Genomic DNA, 19,948 nt, shown 5'->3' on the forward strand with positions numbered 1-19,948 from the left:
GTTTCTCACAATTTTCCTCTGAATGTTTTGCTACAACACAAAACCTGAAATTCAAAAAATTTCCTGCTTTCATTTTAGCAGTTATTGTCCTGTAAAAACATCAGAGGTGGAAAAGTACACACATATTTCACTCAAGAAGAAGTACAAACACTTGAATAAAAAAGAAAAATTGAATCAACGTCTTTACTCAAGTAAAAGTAAAAAAGCACAGGCTCTTTCTACTAGCTGTTTCTGTCCAAAGCTAACTGAACCTCATCATTTCACCGTGATCAATTTAGTTTTATTTTGCACACTTTAGAAAAATATACACAACAATGGCAAAGATAATAAATAAAATTTAGTGCAGGGAGATGCAAAAAAAAAAAAAAAACCCAGAGAGCTTATTAGAAACTTCCACCTATGCAAGGTTAAAATTTCACAGTTATTGAGAAAACAAAATTAACACAGAGAAAATAACAACAACAAACAAACAATGATAATAAAATCCATTTAAAAGCAGAAAATGTGAGCATGTGATGTGTCGGAGTGTGTGTGTGTGTTTGTGAGGGAGGATATTGGTTTATGCTGCATTAATCCCTAAGCAATAGTAAAAATACAATTCACCAAAGCAAATTCACCAAGCGTAAAATAGATAAAACAGACAATACATGGGGAAAAGCAGTTATAACGCAGCATTTAAACTAATTTTTAAGAATCTTTTATAGCTCTTCTGAGAGGAAAATGTTTTGCCAGACTGGAAAAGGCATCCCATAATTTGGTAAACTAAAACTTACAGAAACTTGACCCCCGGATGTGAGAAATTTAGGAGGCTGAAGATCTGAAGAGTGACGACTAAGTATGGACCTGCGAATCTGCTTTAAAATAAGTGATGAAACACTTAGGAATATTCCCTTCAGTTGAATGAATCTTGCAGATTACACATATCTGAGAAATAGAAATGTAAAAGCATCAAAAATTGAGATTCTCCTCCTTGTCTCTGTCTTGTTAGATTTGTTTTGTGTGATATGCACCGATGGATACACAAAGAAATAGTCTTTTCTATGTGTTTTTGTCCCATCCTTTTAGGCTGAAATCGGTCTTGATGTGAGGAAGGCAGTGCGCAGTCATAAAAAATAAAAATAATCAGTAATTCCCCACAAATGCATTAAAACTAAAGTAACAAGCCTTTTTAAAAACAGTAAGAAATAGAAAGTACAGATACTAAAAGTAAAGAGATGAAGAGAGAGTAAATAGTGTCAGAAAAATAAATGCTCACGTCTCATACAAATAATATCCCAGCTCAGTCATTACCCACGATGCACCAGAGGTATGTGGTGGCACCTGTATCCACAGAGACTCCGCCCTCCACCTGTACCTTCTTACTTTCTCATTTCATTTGCTGTGTTCGCTGCGCTTTACCGAAACCATCACCTATATTTTTGGTGTGTTTACAACAAACAGCTGACAAATTTTACTTTCCTTAATATCTGATGACATATCATAGTATTTTTGTGATTTATTACAATAAATATATTAGAGTTCTCGGTTATAGTGATGAAATATTTGTACTTGTTGCTTCCCACCACCAAAAAACAGTTTAAAGAAACTCTAAATTTATGCTCTTTTAGGTCTGCACCTTTAAATGCACATGGGATTAATCTATTTCTATATAATTCACGGTTGTCACAGTGAAGCTCCTGCCAGGATTTGCCACCAGCTCCCTTATCAACACCGAACACTGCATCCAGGGACCCCTAAAAGAGCATGTTTATCCTATATAAATGCACATCAATCATGCAATTTGTCCTGCAAGTGGGACAGATATATTTTAACGCTCGTCCGGGCTTTTCCTTCCTAATCTTTGTATATATTCAGCAGATGGCAAACGCTTGATGGGAAGGCTGGTGGTGCTGTCGTGTTTCACCCAGTGGAGATGTCCTTGATCTGTATCCAGTTGTGGTGGTGGTGGTGGTGGTGCATGTGTGTGTGTACGTGTGTGTGAACGTGTGTGTGTGGAGGGGTTCTCACTCCTCTGTGAAATAAACACAGCAGATAACATCTGTGTTGGTATGCTGCACCCTTGTGGTGCTCAGCTGCTACATCTCTATAAGTCCAGATAAGGAGGCTGCCTGGCTCCGAGGGAGTGAGATTGAATCTGTGGCATTTCACTCGATAAAGGATCCCACTGCATTTTCCCAGATTTAACAGCCATAGAGTGCGTAGAGGAGAAAACCACGACATCACGGAGGAGTCTCTCGGAGCAGTAAAATGTTTTAAATTGCTGTAAATGTACCACACTGGCAGTTATCTCTGTGTATTCTCAGATGCAAAAAAAAAAAAAAAAAAAGGAAGGAGGAAGCTGTGGCCGCCCAGTCATGCACAGTCGAGCTCACATGCACACACACTCAGTCTTATCCAAGCAGTCAATTGTTCTCTATTAAGATGTCCTTTGTCTTGGAGTGCCGGCCTCGTTGCCTTGATCTTGCCGCGACGTCTCGGCCAGTGGAAACTTGGCTAGTGTGCAGCCTCGGTATTGACAGAACAGGCGTCCCTAGGAGGTGACAAGGACAGCAATTGATTGGGCCTAAATGAGAGTGAAGAGGAAGATTGATTGCCATCGATCCACTTCTTCCTCCAGCAGGCTCCTCCATCTTTGATTATGACCACTTTACGCCCAATCAAGTGTGTGTGAGCCGTGATGGGGGAAATCCCATCGAGAGGTATTAGCTCCATTTGCGAGCGCTGTAATTATGAGAGGATGTGAGGGACCAAGGTCAACGCGCAGCAGGTGCCATCAGGCTGGATGATAATAATAGGGCTTCCTCTTGCTTCCCACTGCAATTTAGTCATATAGATAATAGGCTACGTGGAAGATGGTGTGTTCAGCATGTGTGTGTTCCTCGGAGGATGCTTGGTGCATAATAAATGTTTCCATAATAATGGCTTGAGGACAGGAAAACAGCTCACTGTGATGAAACACAATCATTTGCGATGCAGATTAAAGAGAAAAACAGCGCTCCTTGGTGCTTTTTTCCACATTTTTTTTATTGAAAGCTTCATCAGAGAGAAAAAAACAACTCATAAAACCCAAGTCAAATCCTAACATCCACAGATGTACAGATAGTTTCTCAAAGATCACACACACTGAGCAGCGTGTGCGAGGCGTGACCATGTCCTCCTCGGCGCTGAAACAAAAGAAAAGTGAAAAACAAACAAAAACAAACGAAAAGAGAAAACTAACAAAAAGAAAAACAAATTAAAGAACCGCTCTGCTGTCCTAATAAATAGTTCCTCTTTTTATCTGGTAAGTGACGCACTTTCTGTGCTGGCTATTTCTAAACAATTTGGTCGGCCATTTCCTAGTGATAGTTGGATTTTGTATTTTTCAGGGAGCTGTTTGAACTCCACGAGGGGGGGGTGCTGGCTGGCTGACTGGCTGCGCTCCTGGGGTTGTGTGGCCAATCGATAGCTCTCATCAAAGGTGGACCGAAGCATCAATTAAAAAGCACAGGCCCTCGCTGTTGTGGGGGGTAGTCTGAGCAATTTTCCCACTGCATTATGTGTGTGGAGAGTGTGTGCGAGTGTGTATGTGCTGCTCTGTGATGAGTTATTGAGCCACGGTTCTCCTTTACACTTTGTGGGAGACAGGCGGTGAGAGTAACTCTGAACTACTGTTTTCCTAACACACGAGAATCAATGTGGGATGGCTACACCTCCGTTCACAAGGATGAATCCACAAGAGCCTCGCGACAACTGAGTATGACATGTAATGCAGCTAATGAGTTTACTCCTGCAACAGCGGGGAAGCCATACTGCATTAATGACGCTCTGGAACATGTCGGATTTTGGGATGGTGGCAGTGATTGTGAGAAACAGCGAGTTTTAGGGACGGATTGAGAGGAAAGGCAGTGAAGTAAGCACCTCGCCTTGAAAAACTGACACGGGAGAAAACCAGGATGTAGATAAAAGTGTTTATCAGGTATTTCAGAGAAAGTAACCTCACAGAAGATCGGATTTACCTTGTAGAGGGTGTGTGTGTGTGTGTGTGTGTGTGTGTGTGTGTGTGTGTGTGTGTGTGTGTGTGTGTGTGTGTGTGTGTTATCCACAGAGGACTGACGGGGTATGAAATGTTGCATTTGATCTTATTTGCTCCAAATCTACAGAATTATAGTTGGAAAACAATTCTGAGCATCTGATTAGACTTAGAGCACCAGATGAGTGAGATTTACTGCATTGTGGTAATTTATATATTGTCATTGATAAATAGTTCATCTCAGAAAAATATACCTAATAAAGCTGTACATAACATATGATTGCATGAACTTTTTGGCACTATGGCAGCAAACATCCTGACCTTTACTCAGAAATGTGACATGCCAAGGACGTTACGCCTCCAACCTGCCGTCCCTGTTAGTAGAAAATAATGGATTTGATTGCAGAAACTCTTTTTATAACCCATAAACTTGTTTCACAAAAGCTATGCAACTGATGGCAGCATCACGCTTCACCTGATAAGTGCTAGAGGGATCTTGTATGCTCATGCGTGACTCACAAGTATGCTGTTTGTTTGGATTTGTGAAATGAGCCAAAATGGACCCTTCCTAAGTCCCGCCCCCTTTGGAAACAAACAAATTAATAATTTCCTGTTTCCTGTACTTATATACGCTATGTGCCAGGGTCTATGTTGAAAAGAAAAATGTATTTTGAAGATGGTTAAAAGATGCTGCTGAGGGACCTGTAGCAACATATTATGGGATGTTTTAAGTTAGCTAATGTTAGCAAAAAGCTAGCTTACTAGCTAGCCATTCTGTATCAATCATTACCTAGCTAGTTACACAGCTAATGTCAGTTAGCAAGTGTTTTGCTAACATTAGCTAACTCAAGATTTGACGACATCTCAAAGAGAGAGAGGTTCTGCTGGGTAACAAGCTTGCTCAACTGTTATTGGAGCGTAAAACAAAAAGGGGTGGGACTTATGAAGGGTCACTTAATATGAGAGGACATGATGACATGTTACAAATCGCAGCTTGCACATTGCAAAGTCAGTGAAACGGGCCTCTGGATTTCTGGCCAATGTTCTCTAAAAGACCCTCCACACCAAGAATAATTATAACAAGAACAATTATGATGTGAGAATCGTTACTAATGAGCTGTAAACAGTAGCACCAAGCACAGCGCTTCAGTTCTGTCAGCAGAAATGGATACTGATGATTGGTTACCGCTGTACGTTGTACATAAAAACAAGAGGAAAACCAGAAGGACATGGGTTCACAAATTTCTTCAAAGACAAGGTGTTAGGAGAAACCTTTTAAAGACAAATTTTATGCATAACTTTCTTATAAGTCAGCATCAATTTGATGGTATCCTGGCAATCGTGAAAGAGTAAACGAACTTCAGAGACCCCATCAGCGCCAAAGGCTGTTCGGTAGTGTGTCTCAGGTAAAATTCAGGTTTTTTTATGTGGTATTTGCAGCCAAATATTACATTGGATTAGATAAGCTGTAGGCTGTTAGTGTTTTTTATCATTAATCAAATCTTTCACCACTGTCATTATTGTTATAGTTGTGGTGAGAACTAATAGTCATTGTTATAATTAACGTTTGGTGTGGACAGACCTTAAGAGTAGATAAAATCCTAAGATGATGAAAAAGAAGCAGGATAGTCTTTCACTTTTGACGTTTATCCTAAAACTGAAAAGGACGCTGATGTAGGAGGAGAGAAAAGGAAAAGAGAGAGTCTGTCTTGGTATGATGGTTTAGGAAAGGAAGAGTGTCTGTTACTAATTAGAGACTGGTCAAGCTCGTCACCTCCTGGAGTCCACTACAGGGGACATACTGCTGCATGAAGACGGAGAAACTCCAGGCTATGACCACTTCTGCCCGGCAACAGGAGCTAATGACCCCTTCTCTTTCTTTCTGTCTCTCTTTCTCACACACATACACAAACTCTCTTGGTATAGCTGGCTCCTGGTTTGTGCTGACACATGGGCTGAGCAGAGCGTTTCTGCTACAGCCTCCTTAAAATTGCAAGCATGCCTTCTGTACACTTCCACAAAGGTATTGGTATTCTGAGAAGGTACATTATGCCATTGTGCTATTAAGAAAAAGCCATTTCTGGGTTTTTTTTTGTGTGTGTTTCTTTTTCCAGGCGGGTAATCTTTCAGATCTGTGAAATATTGGTACCGTACACCAAAAGCAAACACCTGCCTTAACATCTTTTTTCTTTCTTGAATCTCCATTAGCAAAATAGAGCTGATATATTCTTTGTTGTGCAGTTTTTCCATAATCTCTTGGCTATTTGTAATCCTATTTCCTATAATGCCATTACTATTGAATCTCAGGCCATTTGTAGGACGCTCTGCTCTCCGATGTGCAACTCCTGCATTATGAGTCCTATTAAGCTTCAGAAATGTCTTCTGTACTCTATAAAACAGCAGCTGTAAAAGTCTAGAGAACTTGGTTGTAGCTATGCTGTGTTCATAACCTCTCCAAAAGTTGAACTGTCAAGGAGAACAACTCTTTACACACACACACACACAGGCACACGCATACTAGCTTAAAACTGGTGAAGTTATAGTTTAGCAGCTCCTTTGTTTGATTAGGACACTTAAAATGACTCAGAAATGGAGTTCAAACGACAACGATGAACAGATGAGTGATGGGGGCTCGTCCAGGGAGCTCTTAAACCCACCATTTGTCAGTTGTTAGCCGTTTAAGACTGTAATGTGGCGGAGACACGTTCATTGGGAAATAAGAGGGAATCATAGCCTCGAGGCGAGGGAAAGCAGATGTTGAGTGTCAGATCAGACGAAAGGGAAAGGGCAGGTGTTGATTTGATTGGACAATAAACAGATGAACAGTCACTGAGAGATGGATTTGAATGACACATCTGGCTTTTGACCTCCACTGGTGGAGGGAATAAAAGAATTTACAGCAGGTATTTACATTGTGAGGAGGAAGGTAATGTACGTATGGCTTCTTTGACGGTGTAGTTCACTTCAGGAACCTGTGTGCCTGTTTCTTTTGTGTGCATCAAGTGGACTGTCAAGAGCAAGTTCATGGCCAAATGATCAACAGTGGCCGGCTTGTCAGTGGACACAATGAAGGCACAAGCCCTAGACTGCTTCCTCTTTAGCACCATAGAGTGGCTTCGATATTGTGTGGCATTTCTTTAGCACAACTGAATCAAACGTGATCTTCCATGTGCTTTGATTTTCTTTTTTAAAACTATCACACAGATCATTTGGAATCATTGGAAGCTTCGTTTAAAGGCACTCGATGTAAAGTTTGATTGTTTGTTACAAACATCACCACGCACCACGACATAGCTTGCCTATAATGTGCACACAACATGCCATCATGTCCCAAGACGTAGCGCTGGACTCTGAATGAGTCACATGAACTGCGAGAGCTCAATTGCAGTTGTCACCAAACAAAAAGCTCCCTCTCCGTCTGGAAGAAAGGGGTCTTTTGAGGGACACTGGAGTGGATCCTATTGCCCCGGAGGGAGACAAATTGGGCCCGTCAAGCCTCATTGCGAGAGTGACTGAAATTGGTTTGTGGTTCTGCTTCTGCACCATCCAATAAAGAGAAGAAACCTCTGAGAGACGGAGAAGAGGGAGAGGATGAGGGAAAATGAGAGCAAAAGGAGCCTGGCTCGGCCATGGCACATTAATGGTGCCAGTGGAGCAGGGAAAAAACCGGCATCTTTTTAGCGCTGTAGCACCACAGTGGGGCGGACATGGGCGAACAGTGCAGATACACAGCGTTCCCGACACACAAAGGCTGCTGTAATGGGGGCAGAAATGGCCACTGTCCCACAGGCAATTTCTTCATCGCGGGGGGACAATCCTCAGAGATGAAATCACTGAAAACCTCACAGAGCTCTGGGGGTGGAAAGACAGGATAAGAGGAGACGGCGGTTGTTTGTGCAACAAATTGGGACAACCAGGGGTGGAAGTGACACTCAGCGGTGGGGTCGAGGAGGGAGCTGCCTTCAGCATCTTGTTACGTCTGGTGAGGAGTCTAGTTAGTTCCCACAGGTGCGCTGACCTCCCGTCATCATGTTGCGCAAATGATCAGGGGGATGTTCAAGACAGACAGACCTTTTCTAGCCTTTAAACACACTCGTGCGCTGCCTTGTTAGTTTCACAGAGTGACGGTGAAGTCTTACGATGGAAACAGGTCCCACAAAGCAAGGTTCCTTGGTTTTGCTTTTGTTCAGACACGCAACAAGGAATTGTGTGATATTTCTTCACAGTAAACAGTAACTTCCTGGAGTCTCTGTTTGTTGCCTGTACAGTAGGGTTGGGCAAGGAAACTAAAAAAAAAAGGAAGGGACATTACATTCTGCGCATTGCTTGGTGCCAGACTTTGGTATCAGTTCTGTTGGAGTCTATAGGAGAAGCACAATAAAACCCAACAAATCTACATGGTATGACCTTTGGTGAAGAAATGCCTCTAAAAAACTATAAACACACACTTCAGAGAAGAGCGTACAACTGGAGTTTTCCAGTTTGCACTTTAGTTTAATTGTTGTTGGTCTCCAAATGTCTACCATGTTAGACATTTGACATAAGCTTCAATAGAACTGGCACCAAAATCTGAAGTTTCCTTCTTTTTTTTCTTTGGGTATCATTTGGAGTTCACTGATTCTTGATTTCAGTTCTTACCGATTCTCAATTTTGGGTGTTTGAATATCCTCCTAATGCTAATTGCCACAGATAAATGTTACCAGTGGAAGCTCTGAGCTAAGCTAACATTAGCTAAACCGTCACGATTGCAGTCTCCTTTCTGGTTTCTTCAATACTTTGGGGTTTACTGAGGCTACTTTACTGTAACAATAGACAAAATACTGTTATTGTAAAGCTTTTTGTAGCATAGCACTTGCTAAATTAAGGGCAATGTTACAAGACAATCACACAGTTTGTGTTATTCATCTGCTAGTCAAGCAACTTTGCAATGGCTGAGTACGTTAACTGACAATAATGCTAGACTAATGATTTAACAAGACAAGTGCATGGAGGACATACAGGTATTCAGCTTGCATGTCTGTAGGAGCAGACAGGTAGCCATGTAGATATATGTTAGGTACTTGCAGTACTTGGTTGAATTTGAAACTAGCAACAGTTTTTTTTTGATGTTCAAACGTAGTTGCCTGACAAGTTCACAGTAATGACTCCAGTTCGTTACTGCGCCTGCTCAAGAAATAGCCTGGCACATATTCCACGGTAAAACCACAATGTGTTGTCTTTCCATTTACATTTGAGTGTTTTTTGTATAGATTAAACTATTAAACAAGATATAAAATGTTAGTTAGTGAACTTTAGAGGTGCTGGTGGATGGATTTTGTTGCCTTCGGACAGAGCCAGGCTAGCTGCTTCCCCGTTTCCAGTCTTTGTGCTAAGCTAAGCTAACCAATTGCTGGCAGTGGCTTCAATTCTACCCCACTAACAAGAGAGTGAAATCGAAGAAACCGAATAAGGTTATTTCTGAAAAATGTGCAAATTTTGTTCATTACTTAAGTTTTTCTGCTGCTCCAGTCCAGTCCCAGTGTCTGTGCACCGACAGCTTCTGGTCTCTACATCACATCTGTACGAGTTGCAAATTGGACCTGGATTGACAAATTATTTGTGATGTCACATGTCATGCTCACAGGCCTGCCACTGAAAACCAGAATTTCAGTGAGCACCAAGAAACTTTCCACTTTTAGCAAATGAATGTGAAAACAGCATTCAAGCGTCAAACTCTGAACCTACATCATTATGTACAGTGAAGCTCAAAAATTCAACTGTAGGAAGAAGAAGATATTTTTAACATATTTTTGACATATTTTTGAGTGCAGGGGGACCCTAAGTATCCCTATTTCTTCTCCACAGTTATTATTTATAAAGTTAAGTCAGTACTATGAAGTGCCATAAAGTTTATGCAATCAGTTTCAGAAAATTTTTGTGATTAAGAACTTACCTGATGTAAAATACACAGCAAACATCACTCATCTGGTATTCTGTGTGGATAAATACTCAAAAAAAATGACCCAGGTTTGGTGACATGAGTTTATCATGAGGTCAAGCAGCAGCAGGGAGATTCCCACTTCAACACCGAAACTCGGAGCGCTGAGGAATGGTTGAGTTAGTTATGGTTGAGTCAACAAGATAAAGAGACTGACGACAGAGATCACTGAGAGGACGAAAGCTGGAAGCGATGCGTCGGCGACCACGGAGCGTAGCGAGCAACATTCCCCAAACTGTTTCCTAAAGTTTTCCCTGCAGGATCTGAGAGAGACGGAGGTGGAATGCACCCACGGTGTGTGAAAGCATCGTAGAAGTGACTAGACATGTAAAGAAATTAAAAGACAAGTAGAGAAGAAGAAGAAGAAAAAGGACTTTTGGTAGGACTGGTTGCATCACACGTTAAATACTGTTTGATGTGTGCGTATGAACTTGTACAGTAAGTGTGTGTGCATGTTTAGATGTGTGTGTGTGTGTGTGTGTGTGTTTGTGTGAGTGTGTGACAGCCTGAACAACCGTGGAAAACTAGCTTAAACCCGGTGAAAAGAAGATGTCAAGAAGGATAGTAAGGACTGGTCCGGCCATCAAGGTCAAATAAAAAACAACGACAACAGCAACAACAACAACAACAATATCAACATTAACATCATCAACAACAACAACATCAACAACAACTAAATCAAACTGAAAAATGAAAAGGAAAACAAAACAAAACAAAAACAAAAAAAAAAACTCTGCTTCAGAGTGTCTCTTCATCTTTGGTATAAAAATGGCCATCCATGGGCTGCATTTGATCCACAACTAGGAAAGACTACAGAAATTGTCAACAATTTCTTCTATTGCTTTTGCACTGATTGGTTTAAACCGTAAGCTCCTACTGAATCTACTGAATTTTTATTTCACTGCCAGAATTTTTTCCGTAGTTTTTTTTTTTGTGTTCATTTTATAATTTTTTTTTCTTCTTCTTTTTTTTTAATTCTTTTTGCAGTGTGACAAGCAAAGCGGGCTAAAAACATCTTAAAGCTCATAAAAAAGGTAAAATGTGGCAGATAAAAAGCACTAATGTCATTGACAGCAACTTTGCCATGTAAAATAATAATTATGATAATAAAAAACAAGTTCAGCATTTGCAACAGACTGCATCCACAATGCAGCATGTTTTTTCTTATGTTTTCATTTTTTTCCTCATTGTGAAAAATCTCTTCAAAGCTCCCCCCCCCACTCCGCCTCCCCACTCTCCTCCCCCAAGTCTTTTTTCCCCCCAACAGACATTTTGTTTTCTTCTGACACTTAGTTACCTCTGACATAATAATTATCAAAGTTTTCTTCTAATGAAGAAACGAAAAAAAAGCTCTTCTCTATTAAATCTGTACAGCTTATGTGATAGATTCTTTTTTCCTCTTTAGAACAACTCATCCAGTGTCTTGTACCCTCCAAGTGGTCCAAGAAACTGATTTCATTTGCTTTTTTTTTTTGTTTTTTTTTTGTTTTTTTTTCTCCTAACCAGACGTCAGACTTTAACTCTGTAAAAAGTTTCTGGCGCCCTTCAAATTAAGGCCATGAAGATTCAAGAAAGAAAAAACACTTTGTTTTTGAATATATCTAGAAAACTAAAATTTAACACTAGAACATAAAAAAGAGTGAAAAGAAATTGTAGCTTAATATCTGAGGAAGACAATCTCTGTGTGTATCTCAAACTTGACTCCCCTTTTCTAATTACAAAATAAACTTCATCACCTACCTGCGCATTCAACCTTTTTTTTTTTTTGTCATTTTTTATGTTTTTTTCTTCTTTTTTTTTAACTGGTTGAGATTTTTCTTTGAGAAACTTTTCAAGCTTCAGCCCAGCCCTTCAGGCAGGTTCCCAGACTAAACAATTTCACTTCTTTGCACTGTGCCCAGCAATTTCCCCATCCCCTTCCTCAGCACTCTTTACCTCCGTCTTGCGTTTTTTTCTTTTTTTTTTTTTTCTCGTAGGCCAGGTAGGAAATGAAAAAAGTGTCTCTTTTTTGGTGCCTGGGCAATCTGGAAGCAATCTCTTTCTTTTCTCTTTTCCTCACATTCACAGTGCAGCCACCTTCTGTCTCAAGGCAACGCTGTCACAGGAACATTCGCTCAGGCCGTTGCTATCTGATGAAAGAGGAGAAAACAGAGAGAGAAAGACAGACAGAGAGAGAAAGAGAGAAGGGAGGGGGGTAATCAAAGCACAATATTACAAACACAGAAAAGCAATAGCGCTGACAGCTGACAGCCCAGTCAGGAGACTGAAGTGAAATGAAGCACGTTAAACAGTTCTGATCAGGTCAGAAAAGTAAAAAGTGCTGCCAAAATGACAAACAAATGACAACAGCAGCCAGGAATAATTTCATCATTTTATAGTGGCATCACAGCATCACTAAGTACTCTCATTTTATATAGTTTACAGATGAGTATTTTTGTTTTGTGCTGCTTAACTGAAAAGTACAAACCATCTCCTAAAATACTGTGTGTGATAACATCCCTTCAGCTCACCAAATAATTCACAGACTGTACAGGTCACTGTTTGTGACAGAGTTTATTTGTTAGACGACAAAATGACCTGACAAAAAATGACGGTGTTTGCTAGGAGAGGGGAGTATGGATAAAAAGTACTTCATGACATGGATGCAAAAAAATATATAGAACTAGAAAGGCAGACCTCTGCCAAGGCCAAAAGTACGGAGGAGCATTAGTGCCAGGCATTATGGGTAGAGCACAAAACTGAGTTGATATGTTCAGAATCAAGTCTAACTTTTGGTATTAGGGTCAGGCGTATGGGAAAAGAAATCAGAGGAGGGAGGTTTTTTTATTGCCTGTCCTTAATTCCTCTGTACAAATACTCATCTTTCCATGTTAAGTGAAAAGTAAGGAGCAGAGCTGCAATGATGAATCAATTCTTAATTGACTATTAAATTAATTGCCAAGTATTTTGATAATTGATTAAGTGTTTTCAGTGTTTTTCTGATTTCAATTTCTAAATTTAATTTCTGCTCAAGTTTCTTTACTCCTCTATGACGGTTAACCGAATCTCTTTGTCTTGTGGACAAAATAAGACATTTGAGGACGTCACCTTGGGCTTTGGTGACATTTTATGGACAAAACAACAACCAGTCAAATGATTGAGAAAATAATCAACAGATTAAAAGATAACTGACAAATAATTGTGTGTTGCAGCCGTGAATAAGTGTATATGCCCACGCTACACAAGTGTCAGGCCAGTAAGTTTTTCCATAATCCTGCTGACAGACGGAGAGGTGGACAAAAAAAAAGCACTAATAAAAAACAACCTCCTTGGTTGAGGTAAAAATCCAATATGACCATGAAGCTGACCTCCTCATTGATTTACAATGTCGTCAACCATGATCTACAGTAATGCACACAGAGATATTAAAGGGATAAATACCTTGGTATAAATCATATGGCTAAATCTTTGATGGTAAACAAATGTGCAACAATTCATATCACCATATCACTTACCCCTAATGCTTACGATTTATAGAGACAGATAGATAATTAATTTACAAAAGAATAACAATAAATAACAAAACAAAGCACCGTTAGAAGAGGAGTGAATACCATATTAAAATGGGCGATGGAAACTGTCCTGCGTCACTGCTCGACTTACTTGGACTGGTATGAGTAAGCAGGAACATGGTCGGCAGCACTGTCCACCTGGATCTGTTGCTGCTGGCCCGCCACCTCCTGTGACGAGGGAGCCACTGTCTGGGGGGAGGCGTCCGTCACCACTCCCTGAGGACACAGGCGGGGAGGAGATGTGTCAGATCTGAACTTTAACAAGCATCTCTCTGCAATGCTTAGCACCTCCTGCAGAAAAGTGTGTGACTGAGTGGAGTAAAAGTCTTCTTTTACTTGTACTGACTGTACTATTGCACGTCCCCACTGTCCTGGAGAGGGGCTTCGTCCTCCGTTGCTGTTTTATATATATTTTTCCTTTTCAAAGGAGCTTTTTCTTCCCCAGATTAAGGAGCTAACTGTAGAGGGTTATATGTATTGTGCAGACTTTAAAGCCCTTTCAGACAAACTTGTAATTTTAGACTTTAAAAGGAATAAATAACAATAATATATAATGCGATAAACACTGCAGCTTTGATGTGATAGAAAAGTTTGCCTAATAAAACTGTTGTGATTATTAACTTCTCAGACTGACAGCTTCATCACTCAACCGTGTAGATAAACATTTCTCACACGCACATAACTTCATTTAAAATATTAAACTTTTCATCTAAAGATGCCGATGTACTGTGTGTCAGAAATGCATATAGAATAATGCTGGAGACAGTAAGACATTTTTCCGTGAATGCACAGTAAAGGTGCAGTCAGACAAAAATAGCTGTTTTGAATCTTAACATTTCACTCAAGCGTGACACAGCTTCACTAAAGTACTAGAAGAAGGCTTTTCTTTCGAGCGTGCATCTCTAGCAAGCAAGCAGAATTTTATCTCTATAGCGCGTTTCGTTCCAGGTGGATGAACAATGTGCTTCACAGAGCATGAGCCGTGAAAGTTGAACTACATGTATACTGAAAAATAAACACAATTAAAACTGATGCATGAAAGGTAACTTAAAAACTACAGGAGATAAAAAAAAAATATATAAAATAAAATGACATACATACCGTATACAATGGATGCTTCTAAAACCAAAATAACCGAATATCTCAAATGTCATAATAGGAAAATGCTACACTTAAAATAATGAATGTATGGAGGCCAAGAGTGGCTGTGCTTGCAATCTGTTTTTAATGCTGTTTTCTCAAGATCAGAAGTGAATTATTTCTTTATCTCGAGATAAAAAAAATTGTGATACCAGGTTAATTATTTCATTATTCTGAGATAACAAATCTTGTTTTGCTGTGATAACAGGTTAATTATTATTATTGTTAACTCAGAATAACAAAGTTTATTTGCTTGTGAGGACAGGTGGATTATTTCTTCTTCGTGATAACTTATTATTATTTTATTATCTCAACAAAACAAATCTTTCTTGTGATAACAGATTAACGGTATAGATGCATGGAGATAACAAAGATTGTTTTCTTGAGATAATTTGTTAATTGATTTTATTTTCTTGACAAAATAAGCTTTGTTATTTCGTGATAACAACATAATTAACTCGCAATCTCAAGAATTGCAAGTAAGGCTGTTCTTAGTTTCTGTATTTATCGATGGAAGCACAGTGTGAATAAAATTCCCCTGTTTTTCTGCTGGGGACCCCTTGGAACCACCGTAAAGACCCCATTTCAAGAATGTACATGAGTCAAAAAAGTATGCATAATAAAAAAAGTACAAAATAAGCTAAATTGCTTGGAAAGTTTTTGAGGTAAAAACAACTTTAAAGAAGGCCAAGTGCACTGAATTAATCACAACAATCTCTTAGCGTTTTTGTGCGCCCAGCATTACCGTTAGTCCCCATCACTGAGTCGTCTCAATCACCTTTAACAAGCTCTCAAGGATACGGCGTCCTGTCCATACATCAGCCCTCCAGACACCGGCTGATACAGTGATATACACCCTGCTGCTGACGCTGGCATTGAGAGGACGACGGCCAGGATGAAATAGGTAAGAGGCGCCAGGGGCTACACTACCACTACATCTCTCTCCTCCGTCCCACTCCTTCACGAGGAACTTTCTGAGGAGGGGGACATAAGAGTGGGGAGGAGCGACTAATGGGTCTGTCAGGGGAAACTGTCATTGTCTGTGGCTGGTGGGCTAACCAGACCTCCGTGGCTGACGGATGTGTGTGTGTTCCAGCTACCTACCAGCCTGGACCGGCTGTTGTGTGTGTGGGGGGGTGTGAGATGGAGAGAGAGAGAGGGAGAGACAGCACCGCCGGCACTGTGTCTCACTTCAGCTGCTGTCATCTGATACACGACTGATAGTCCATCTGAATACGACTGCACTGTCAGCCGCCAGACAGCCGGCCTGCTCTCCTCACCGGCCCGCCCGCCTGCCCGCCCGCTTTCCACGTTCATAATTTCTCAGGCTGGACTGCCCGAACCTGCCAGGAGCTGAGACAGCCGCAGAAGAAGTGACAAAGTCTGCACCGCACTTCAAATGTCTTTCCCAAATACTATAAAACTTCTGACTCATCCTGCTTCGCTTGCAGTTTTCATCCTCACAGTTCTGGAGGTGGTGGTTGTGGCGCGAGGCTCTTAGTTTAGAGGGAATAAGAGCAATTTACAGCGTGTTACAAATGTAATCTGTCTGTTTAATGACTGTTTTCATCTGTTGATGTGGCGAGCAGGTTTACAAATGGATGAAGTGAGTGCTTGTGGGCGTAAGTGAGTGGGCTGTCAGGAGTAATGATGTCCTCCTTTGGGTAAACACGGACAGATTTTTTTTATTGGTAGGTAACGTGTTTGTGGGTCTTACTTCGACAGGGACGGCTGTTGGAGGCACAGGAGTGTACTGGGGAATGTAGGTCCCTTGCATAGGCGCCGCGGCAGCTGCAGCAGTCATGTACTGAAACACAAACAAAAACACACACATATATATATATAAATCTCTGCACATAAAACATCACAATGCACAGAAACTACATGTAACACACACCTTTGTGACATTACATACCAAGTTCAGGGTTTCTAAACCTTTTTAAAAGTCAAATTCAAGCCCTATTCAATGCTCAAAATGATCAGGCCCCATTTTATTTCTTCAACACCTTAAATCAGATGTTGTTGTGCAAGTCTGCAGTGGAATCGTCTTCACAATCAGAACACGATTTATTACCAAAGCAACACGAAAACAATTTCAACCCGTTTCACGGACTTTCTCCAAAAACTTCTTTTCAAACCTTGAAAACATCAGATTAAAATCCAAGTTTTTTCAAGGATTTCCAGCACATATAAGAACCCTGCAAATCCTCGTCTGAAAAAGGGCTCCAACTAGTGATCGTTCACTAATCACGTGATTATTTTCACTATTAATCGCTTAATCGATTAACCACTTAGTTCAGGGGTTTTCAGAGTCTGAGACTGTGCCCCGTTATTTTATGTGCTTAGCTTCACTCAATTTCTGGATGTCTCTGGGATCACGATTAGGCTATTTAACCCCGTATACACAGAAAATCAGCCCGGTTAGCCTCATATTACTGTTGTATAAAACTTCAGACAATAACACCACGTACAAGAAAAGGTCTGTCAAAGGCATTTATTAGTTTCTGACTCTGGGAAAAACAGTAAAATTCCCCATTACTTCATCCCTGAACTATCTCTGAAATCAAATCACACACATTTAGACTATTCTATGTTATCTCCTTATGATAACTTATTTAATAACTAATGTAATATTTTTTCTCTTTCATTCACTGAGCCCCCCTGGTGAGGCCCGCTTTCCGCTTTGAAAACCTCTGGCTTTAGTCTAGAAAATGTCAAAAAAAAAAAAGCTCATCACAACTTCCCAGAGCCCAAAGTGACGTCTTCAAATCGCTTTTTTAGTCCAACGAAGAGTCCAGAACCCAAACACGTGACCTTTTACTGTCATTAACAACAAAGCAAAGCAGCTAATTCTCACATTTATGAAGATGGAATCAGTGTTTGACATTTTTGCTTAAAAGCAATTAACTGATCATCTAAAAATAGTTGGCAGCAAAGTGGATAGAAAAGTGGAAAGAAGCATCAACAAAAACAATAAATAAGTAAACAAGCAATATAAATAAGAAGAGGTATAAAAATAAAAACAATATAAACAGGAGGAAATATAAAAAGTAGGAACAATATATATAAAAAAGAAGCAGACACAACAGATGAATTACATATCATGGCACACAGGAAATAATGCTTTTACACAGTTTAAATGAGATTTCGCCTGAGTGAATACTGATATTGTACAGTCAGCATACATTAATAGTGCAGTCAATTGTCAATAATCAACTAATCGTTGCAGCTCTACTCCAAAATGGGACAAGAAAGGCTTCACACTGATATCACTGTTCCCTGAAAGTCTCATTCACTGCGATTATCTCTGAAAGCAGTGGGAAGGGGAGCTTGCTGCACCCTCAGCCTCCTTTGGAGGGCGCTAAAAGAATATGTGTGCACCCTCAACAGAGCAGAAGAGATGCATGCGAGGTAGACAGAAGAGTAGGAGGAGGAAGAAATGTCTCGCTGTTCAACCAAAACTTCACAGGCAGGCGAATGCACCCGGCCACAGCTGAGAAGTTAAAAAAAAAAAAAAGAAAAAATAAAGAAAGCTGAAAGAAATGAAAGGAGTGTGAGGAGAGGGGAAGCAGGAGGTCTGTTGCCTGTGGCCTATATTCCTTTAGTCATGCCTGCCCTGGCTTTTAACTGGGTGCTAGCTCACACCGTGATGGCCATTTTACAGACGTGACATAAGTTCAGTTACATGACAGCCACGGGGCTTTCACATGCAATATGAATGAGGACACAGCACTTTGTGTGAGGCTTTCTCTGGGACTTGCTGTGAATGAATCTTGTGTGTGTGTGTGTGTGTTTGTGTGTGTTTGTGTGTGTGATGGGGAGTAACAGAATACGTGTAACAGAATTACTCAATTAGGATACAAAAAAGTAACTGTAATCCATTAAAGTTACAGAAAAAAAATGCAGTCAGATTACAGATACATGTGTGTTTACACATACAAGTATCACAGCACCATCCTGCTGTTTGTGAAACCGGCTAAATCTACTGTCAATTATCACGGCCTCTAATGAAAAAATGCTTTCACTGGGTGGAAACAGAAATGATTTTGCCTTTAAATCGGAAAAGAGGAACAACATAATAGTGGACAACATGACAGTTCTGCTTACAGCTGTGAAAATTTGTCGTCATCCAAAAATTCAGTCTGATTTGAAAAAAAAAACATTGACAGGGAAGACCAACCCCTAATGTTAGCTACAGAGACCAACTGCTAATGTTAGCTACAGAGACCAACTGCTAATGTTAGCTACAGAGACAACCACTAACGTTAGCTACGTAGACTGCCTGCTAACATTGGCTACACAGACCAACCCCTAATGTTAGCTACAGAGACAACCGCTAATGTTAGCTACACAGACCAACTGCTAATGTTAGCTACACAGACCAACTGCTAATGTTAGCTACAGAGACAACCACTAATGTTAGCTACACAGACCAACTGCTAATGTTAGCTACAGAGACAACCACTAACGTTAGCCACATAGACTGCCTGCTAACATTGGCTACACAGACCAACCCCTAATGTTAGCTACACAGACCTTCTGCCAATGTTAGCTACACAGATGACTGTTAACGTTAGCTACAAAGACCAACCGCTAATGCTAGCTACACAGACCATCTGCTAATGCTACCTACACAGACCAGAGGAGACAGAAAATACTCAAACTGTGCAGTTTGCTTTGGACTCACTGACAGGCCTGATCCACTTGTGGTTTGTTTGCCATTTAGGTCTGTATTTGGACAGCTTGTCCATTTTTACAAGTGAAGCTACATTTATTTGTCAGCATTAAGTTTACTGACTACATTTTTTTTTAACAAGTATAAATATATTTTTAAAATAACCCTCCCGAGCTTGGTGTGATGGTGGTGAACACGTGTCAGTGTAAGCCTGATTTGTCAGTGTGTGTGCTTCTTTTTAATTAACGCATGCCTGTGCATGAAAAGATGACTTATCACTATTTGTCTGCCCAACTGTGCATGTGTGGACGTACTGTATGTGTTCCTCTGTGTGCAGCTGTGTGTTGGGAACATACATGCTTGTCTCAGTGTGTGAGTCCCTGTGAGAGACAGACAAAGACAAAGAGGCTTGGAACGATAATGCTGCAGTACACCGCCAAACGGATGTGATCCCAGATAAAAGCCACCAGGCAGCCTCTCCGCCTCTCTTCGCCTTCCTGCTGCTTTTCCGGACTGTGGAAGAAAAAAAAAAGGGAAGTACAATCCCTTTCTTTCTGACTTATTTTTTCCTTCTCCTCTCAGTGCTAAAAAGC

At 40.5% G+C, this 19,948-nt stretch overlaps 1 protein-coding gene across 6 annotated transcripts in view; it reads right to left on the reverse strand.

Annotated features, from left to right (window-relative positions):
• Window positions 1-10,026: 10,026 nt before the first annotated feature.
• LOC146313145 (RNA-binding motif, single-stranded-interacting protein 3) overlaps window positions 10,027-19,948 on the reverse strand; it is a 400,986-nt gene continuing 391,064 nt past the window's right edge. For 3 of the 6 annotated variants that reach the window (XM_084738573.1, XM_084738570.1, XM_084738571.1), the window contains exons 14-16: window positions 16,398-16,487; window positions 13,632-13,756; window positions 10,027-12,118 (exon numbers count right to left, since the gene is read on the reverse strand). In XM_084738573.1, coding sequence (XP_084594699.1) covers window positions 12,115-12,118; window positions 13,632-13,756; window positions 16,398-16,487 — 219 coding nt within the window. In that variant the 3' untranslated portion in view covers window positions 10,027-12,114. Of the gene's footprint in view, window positions 12,119-13,627; window positions 13,757-16,397; window positions 16,488-19,948 lie in introns of those variants that run through there. The other 3 variants (XM_084738572.1, XM_084738575.1, XM_084738576.1) reach the window with 2 other exon arrangements.

The sequence above is a fragment of the Lutjanus erythropterus genome, chromosome 16 (assembly GCF_056507025.1).
Source record: "Lutjanus erythropterus isolate fLutEry1 chromosome 16, fLutEry1.hap2, whole genome shotgun sequence".
Taxonomy (NCBI): Eukaryota; Metazoa; Chordata; class Actinopteri; order Lutjaniformes; family Lutjanidae; genus Lutjanus; species Lutjanus erythropterus.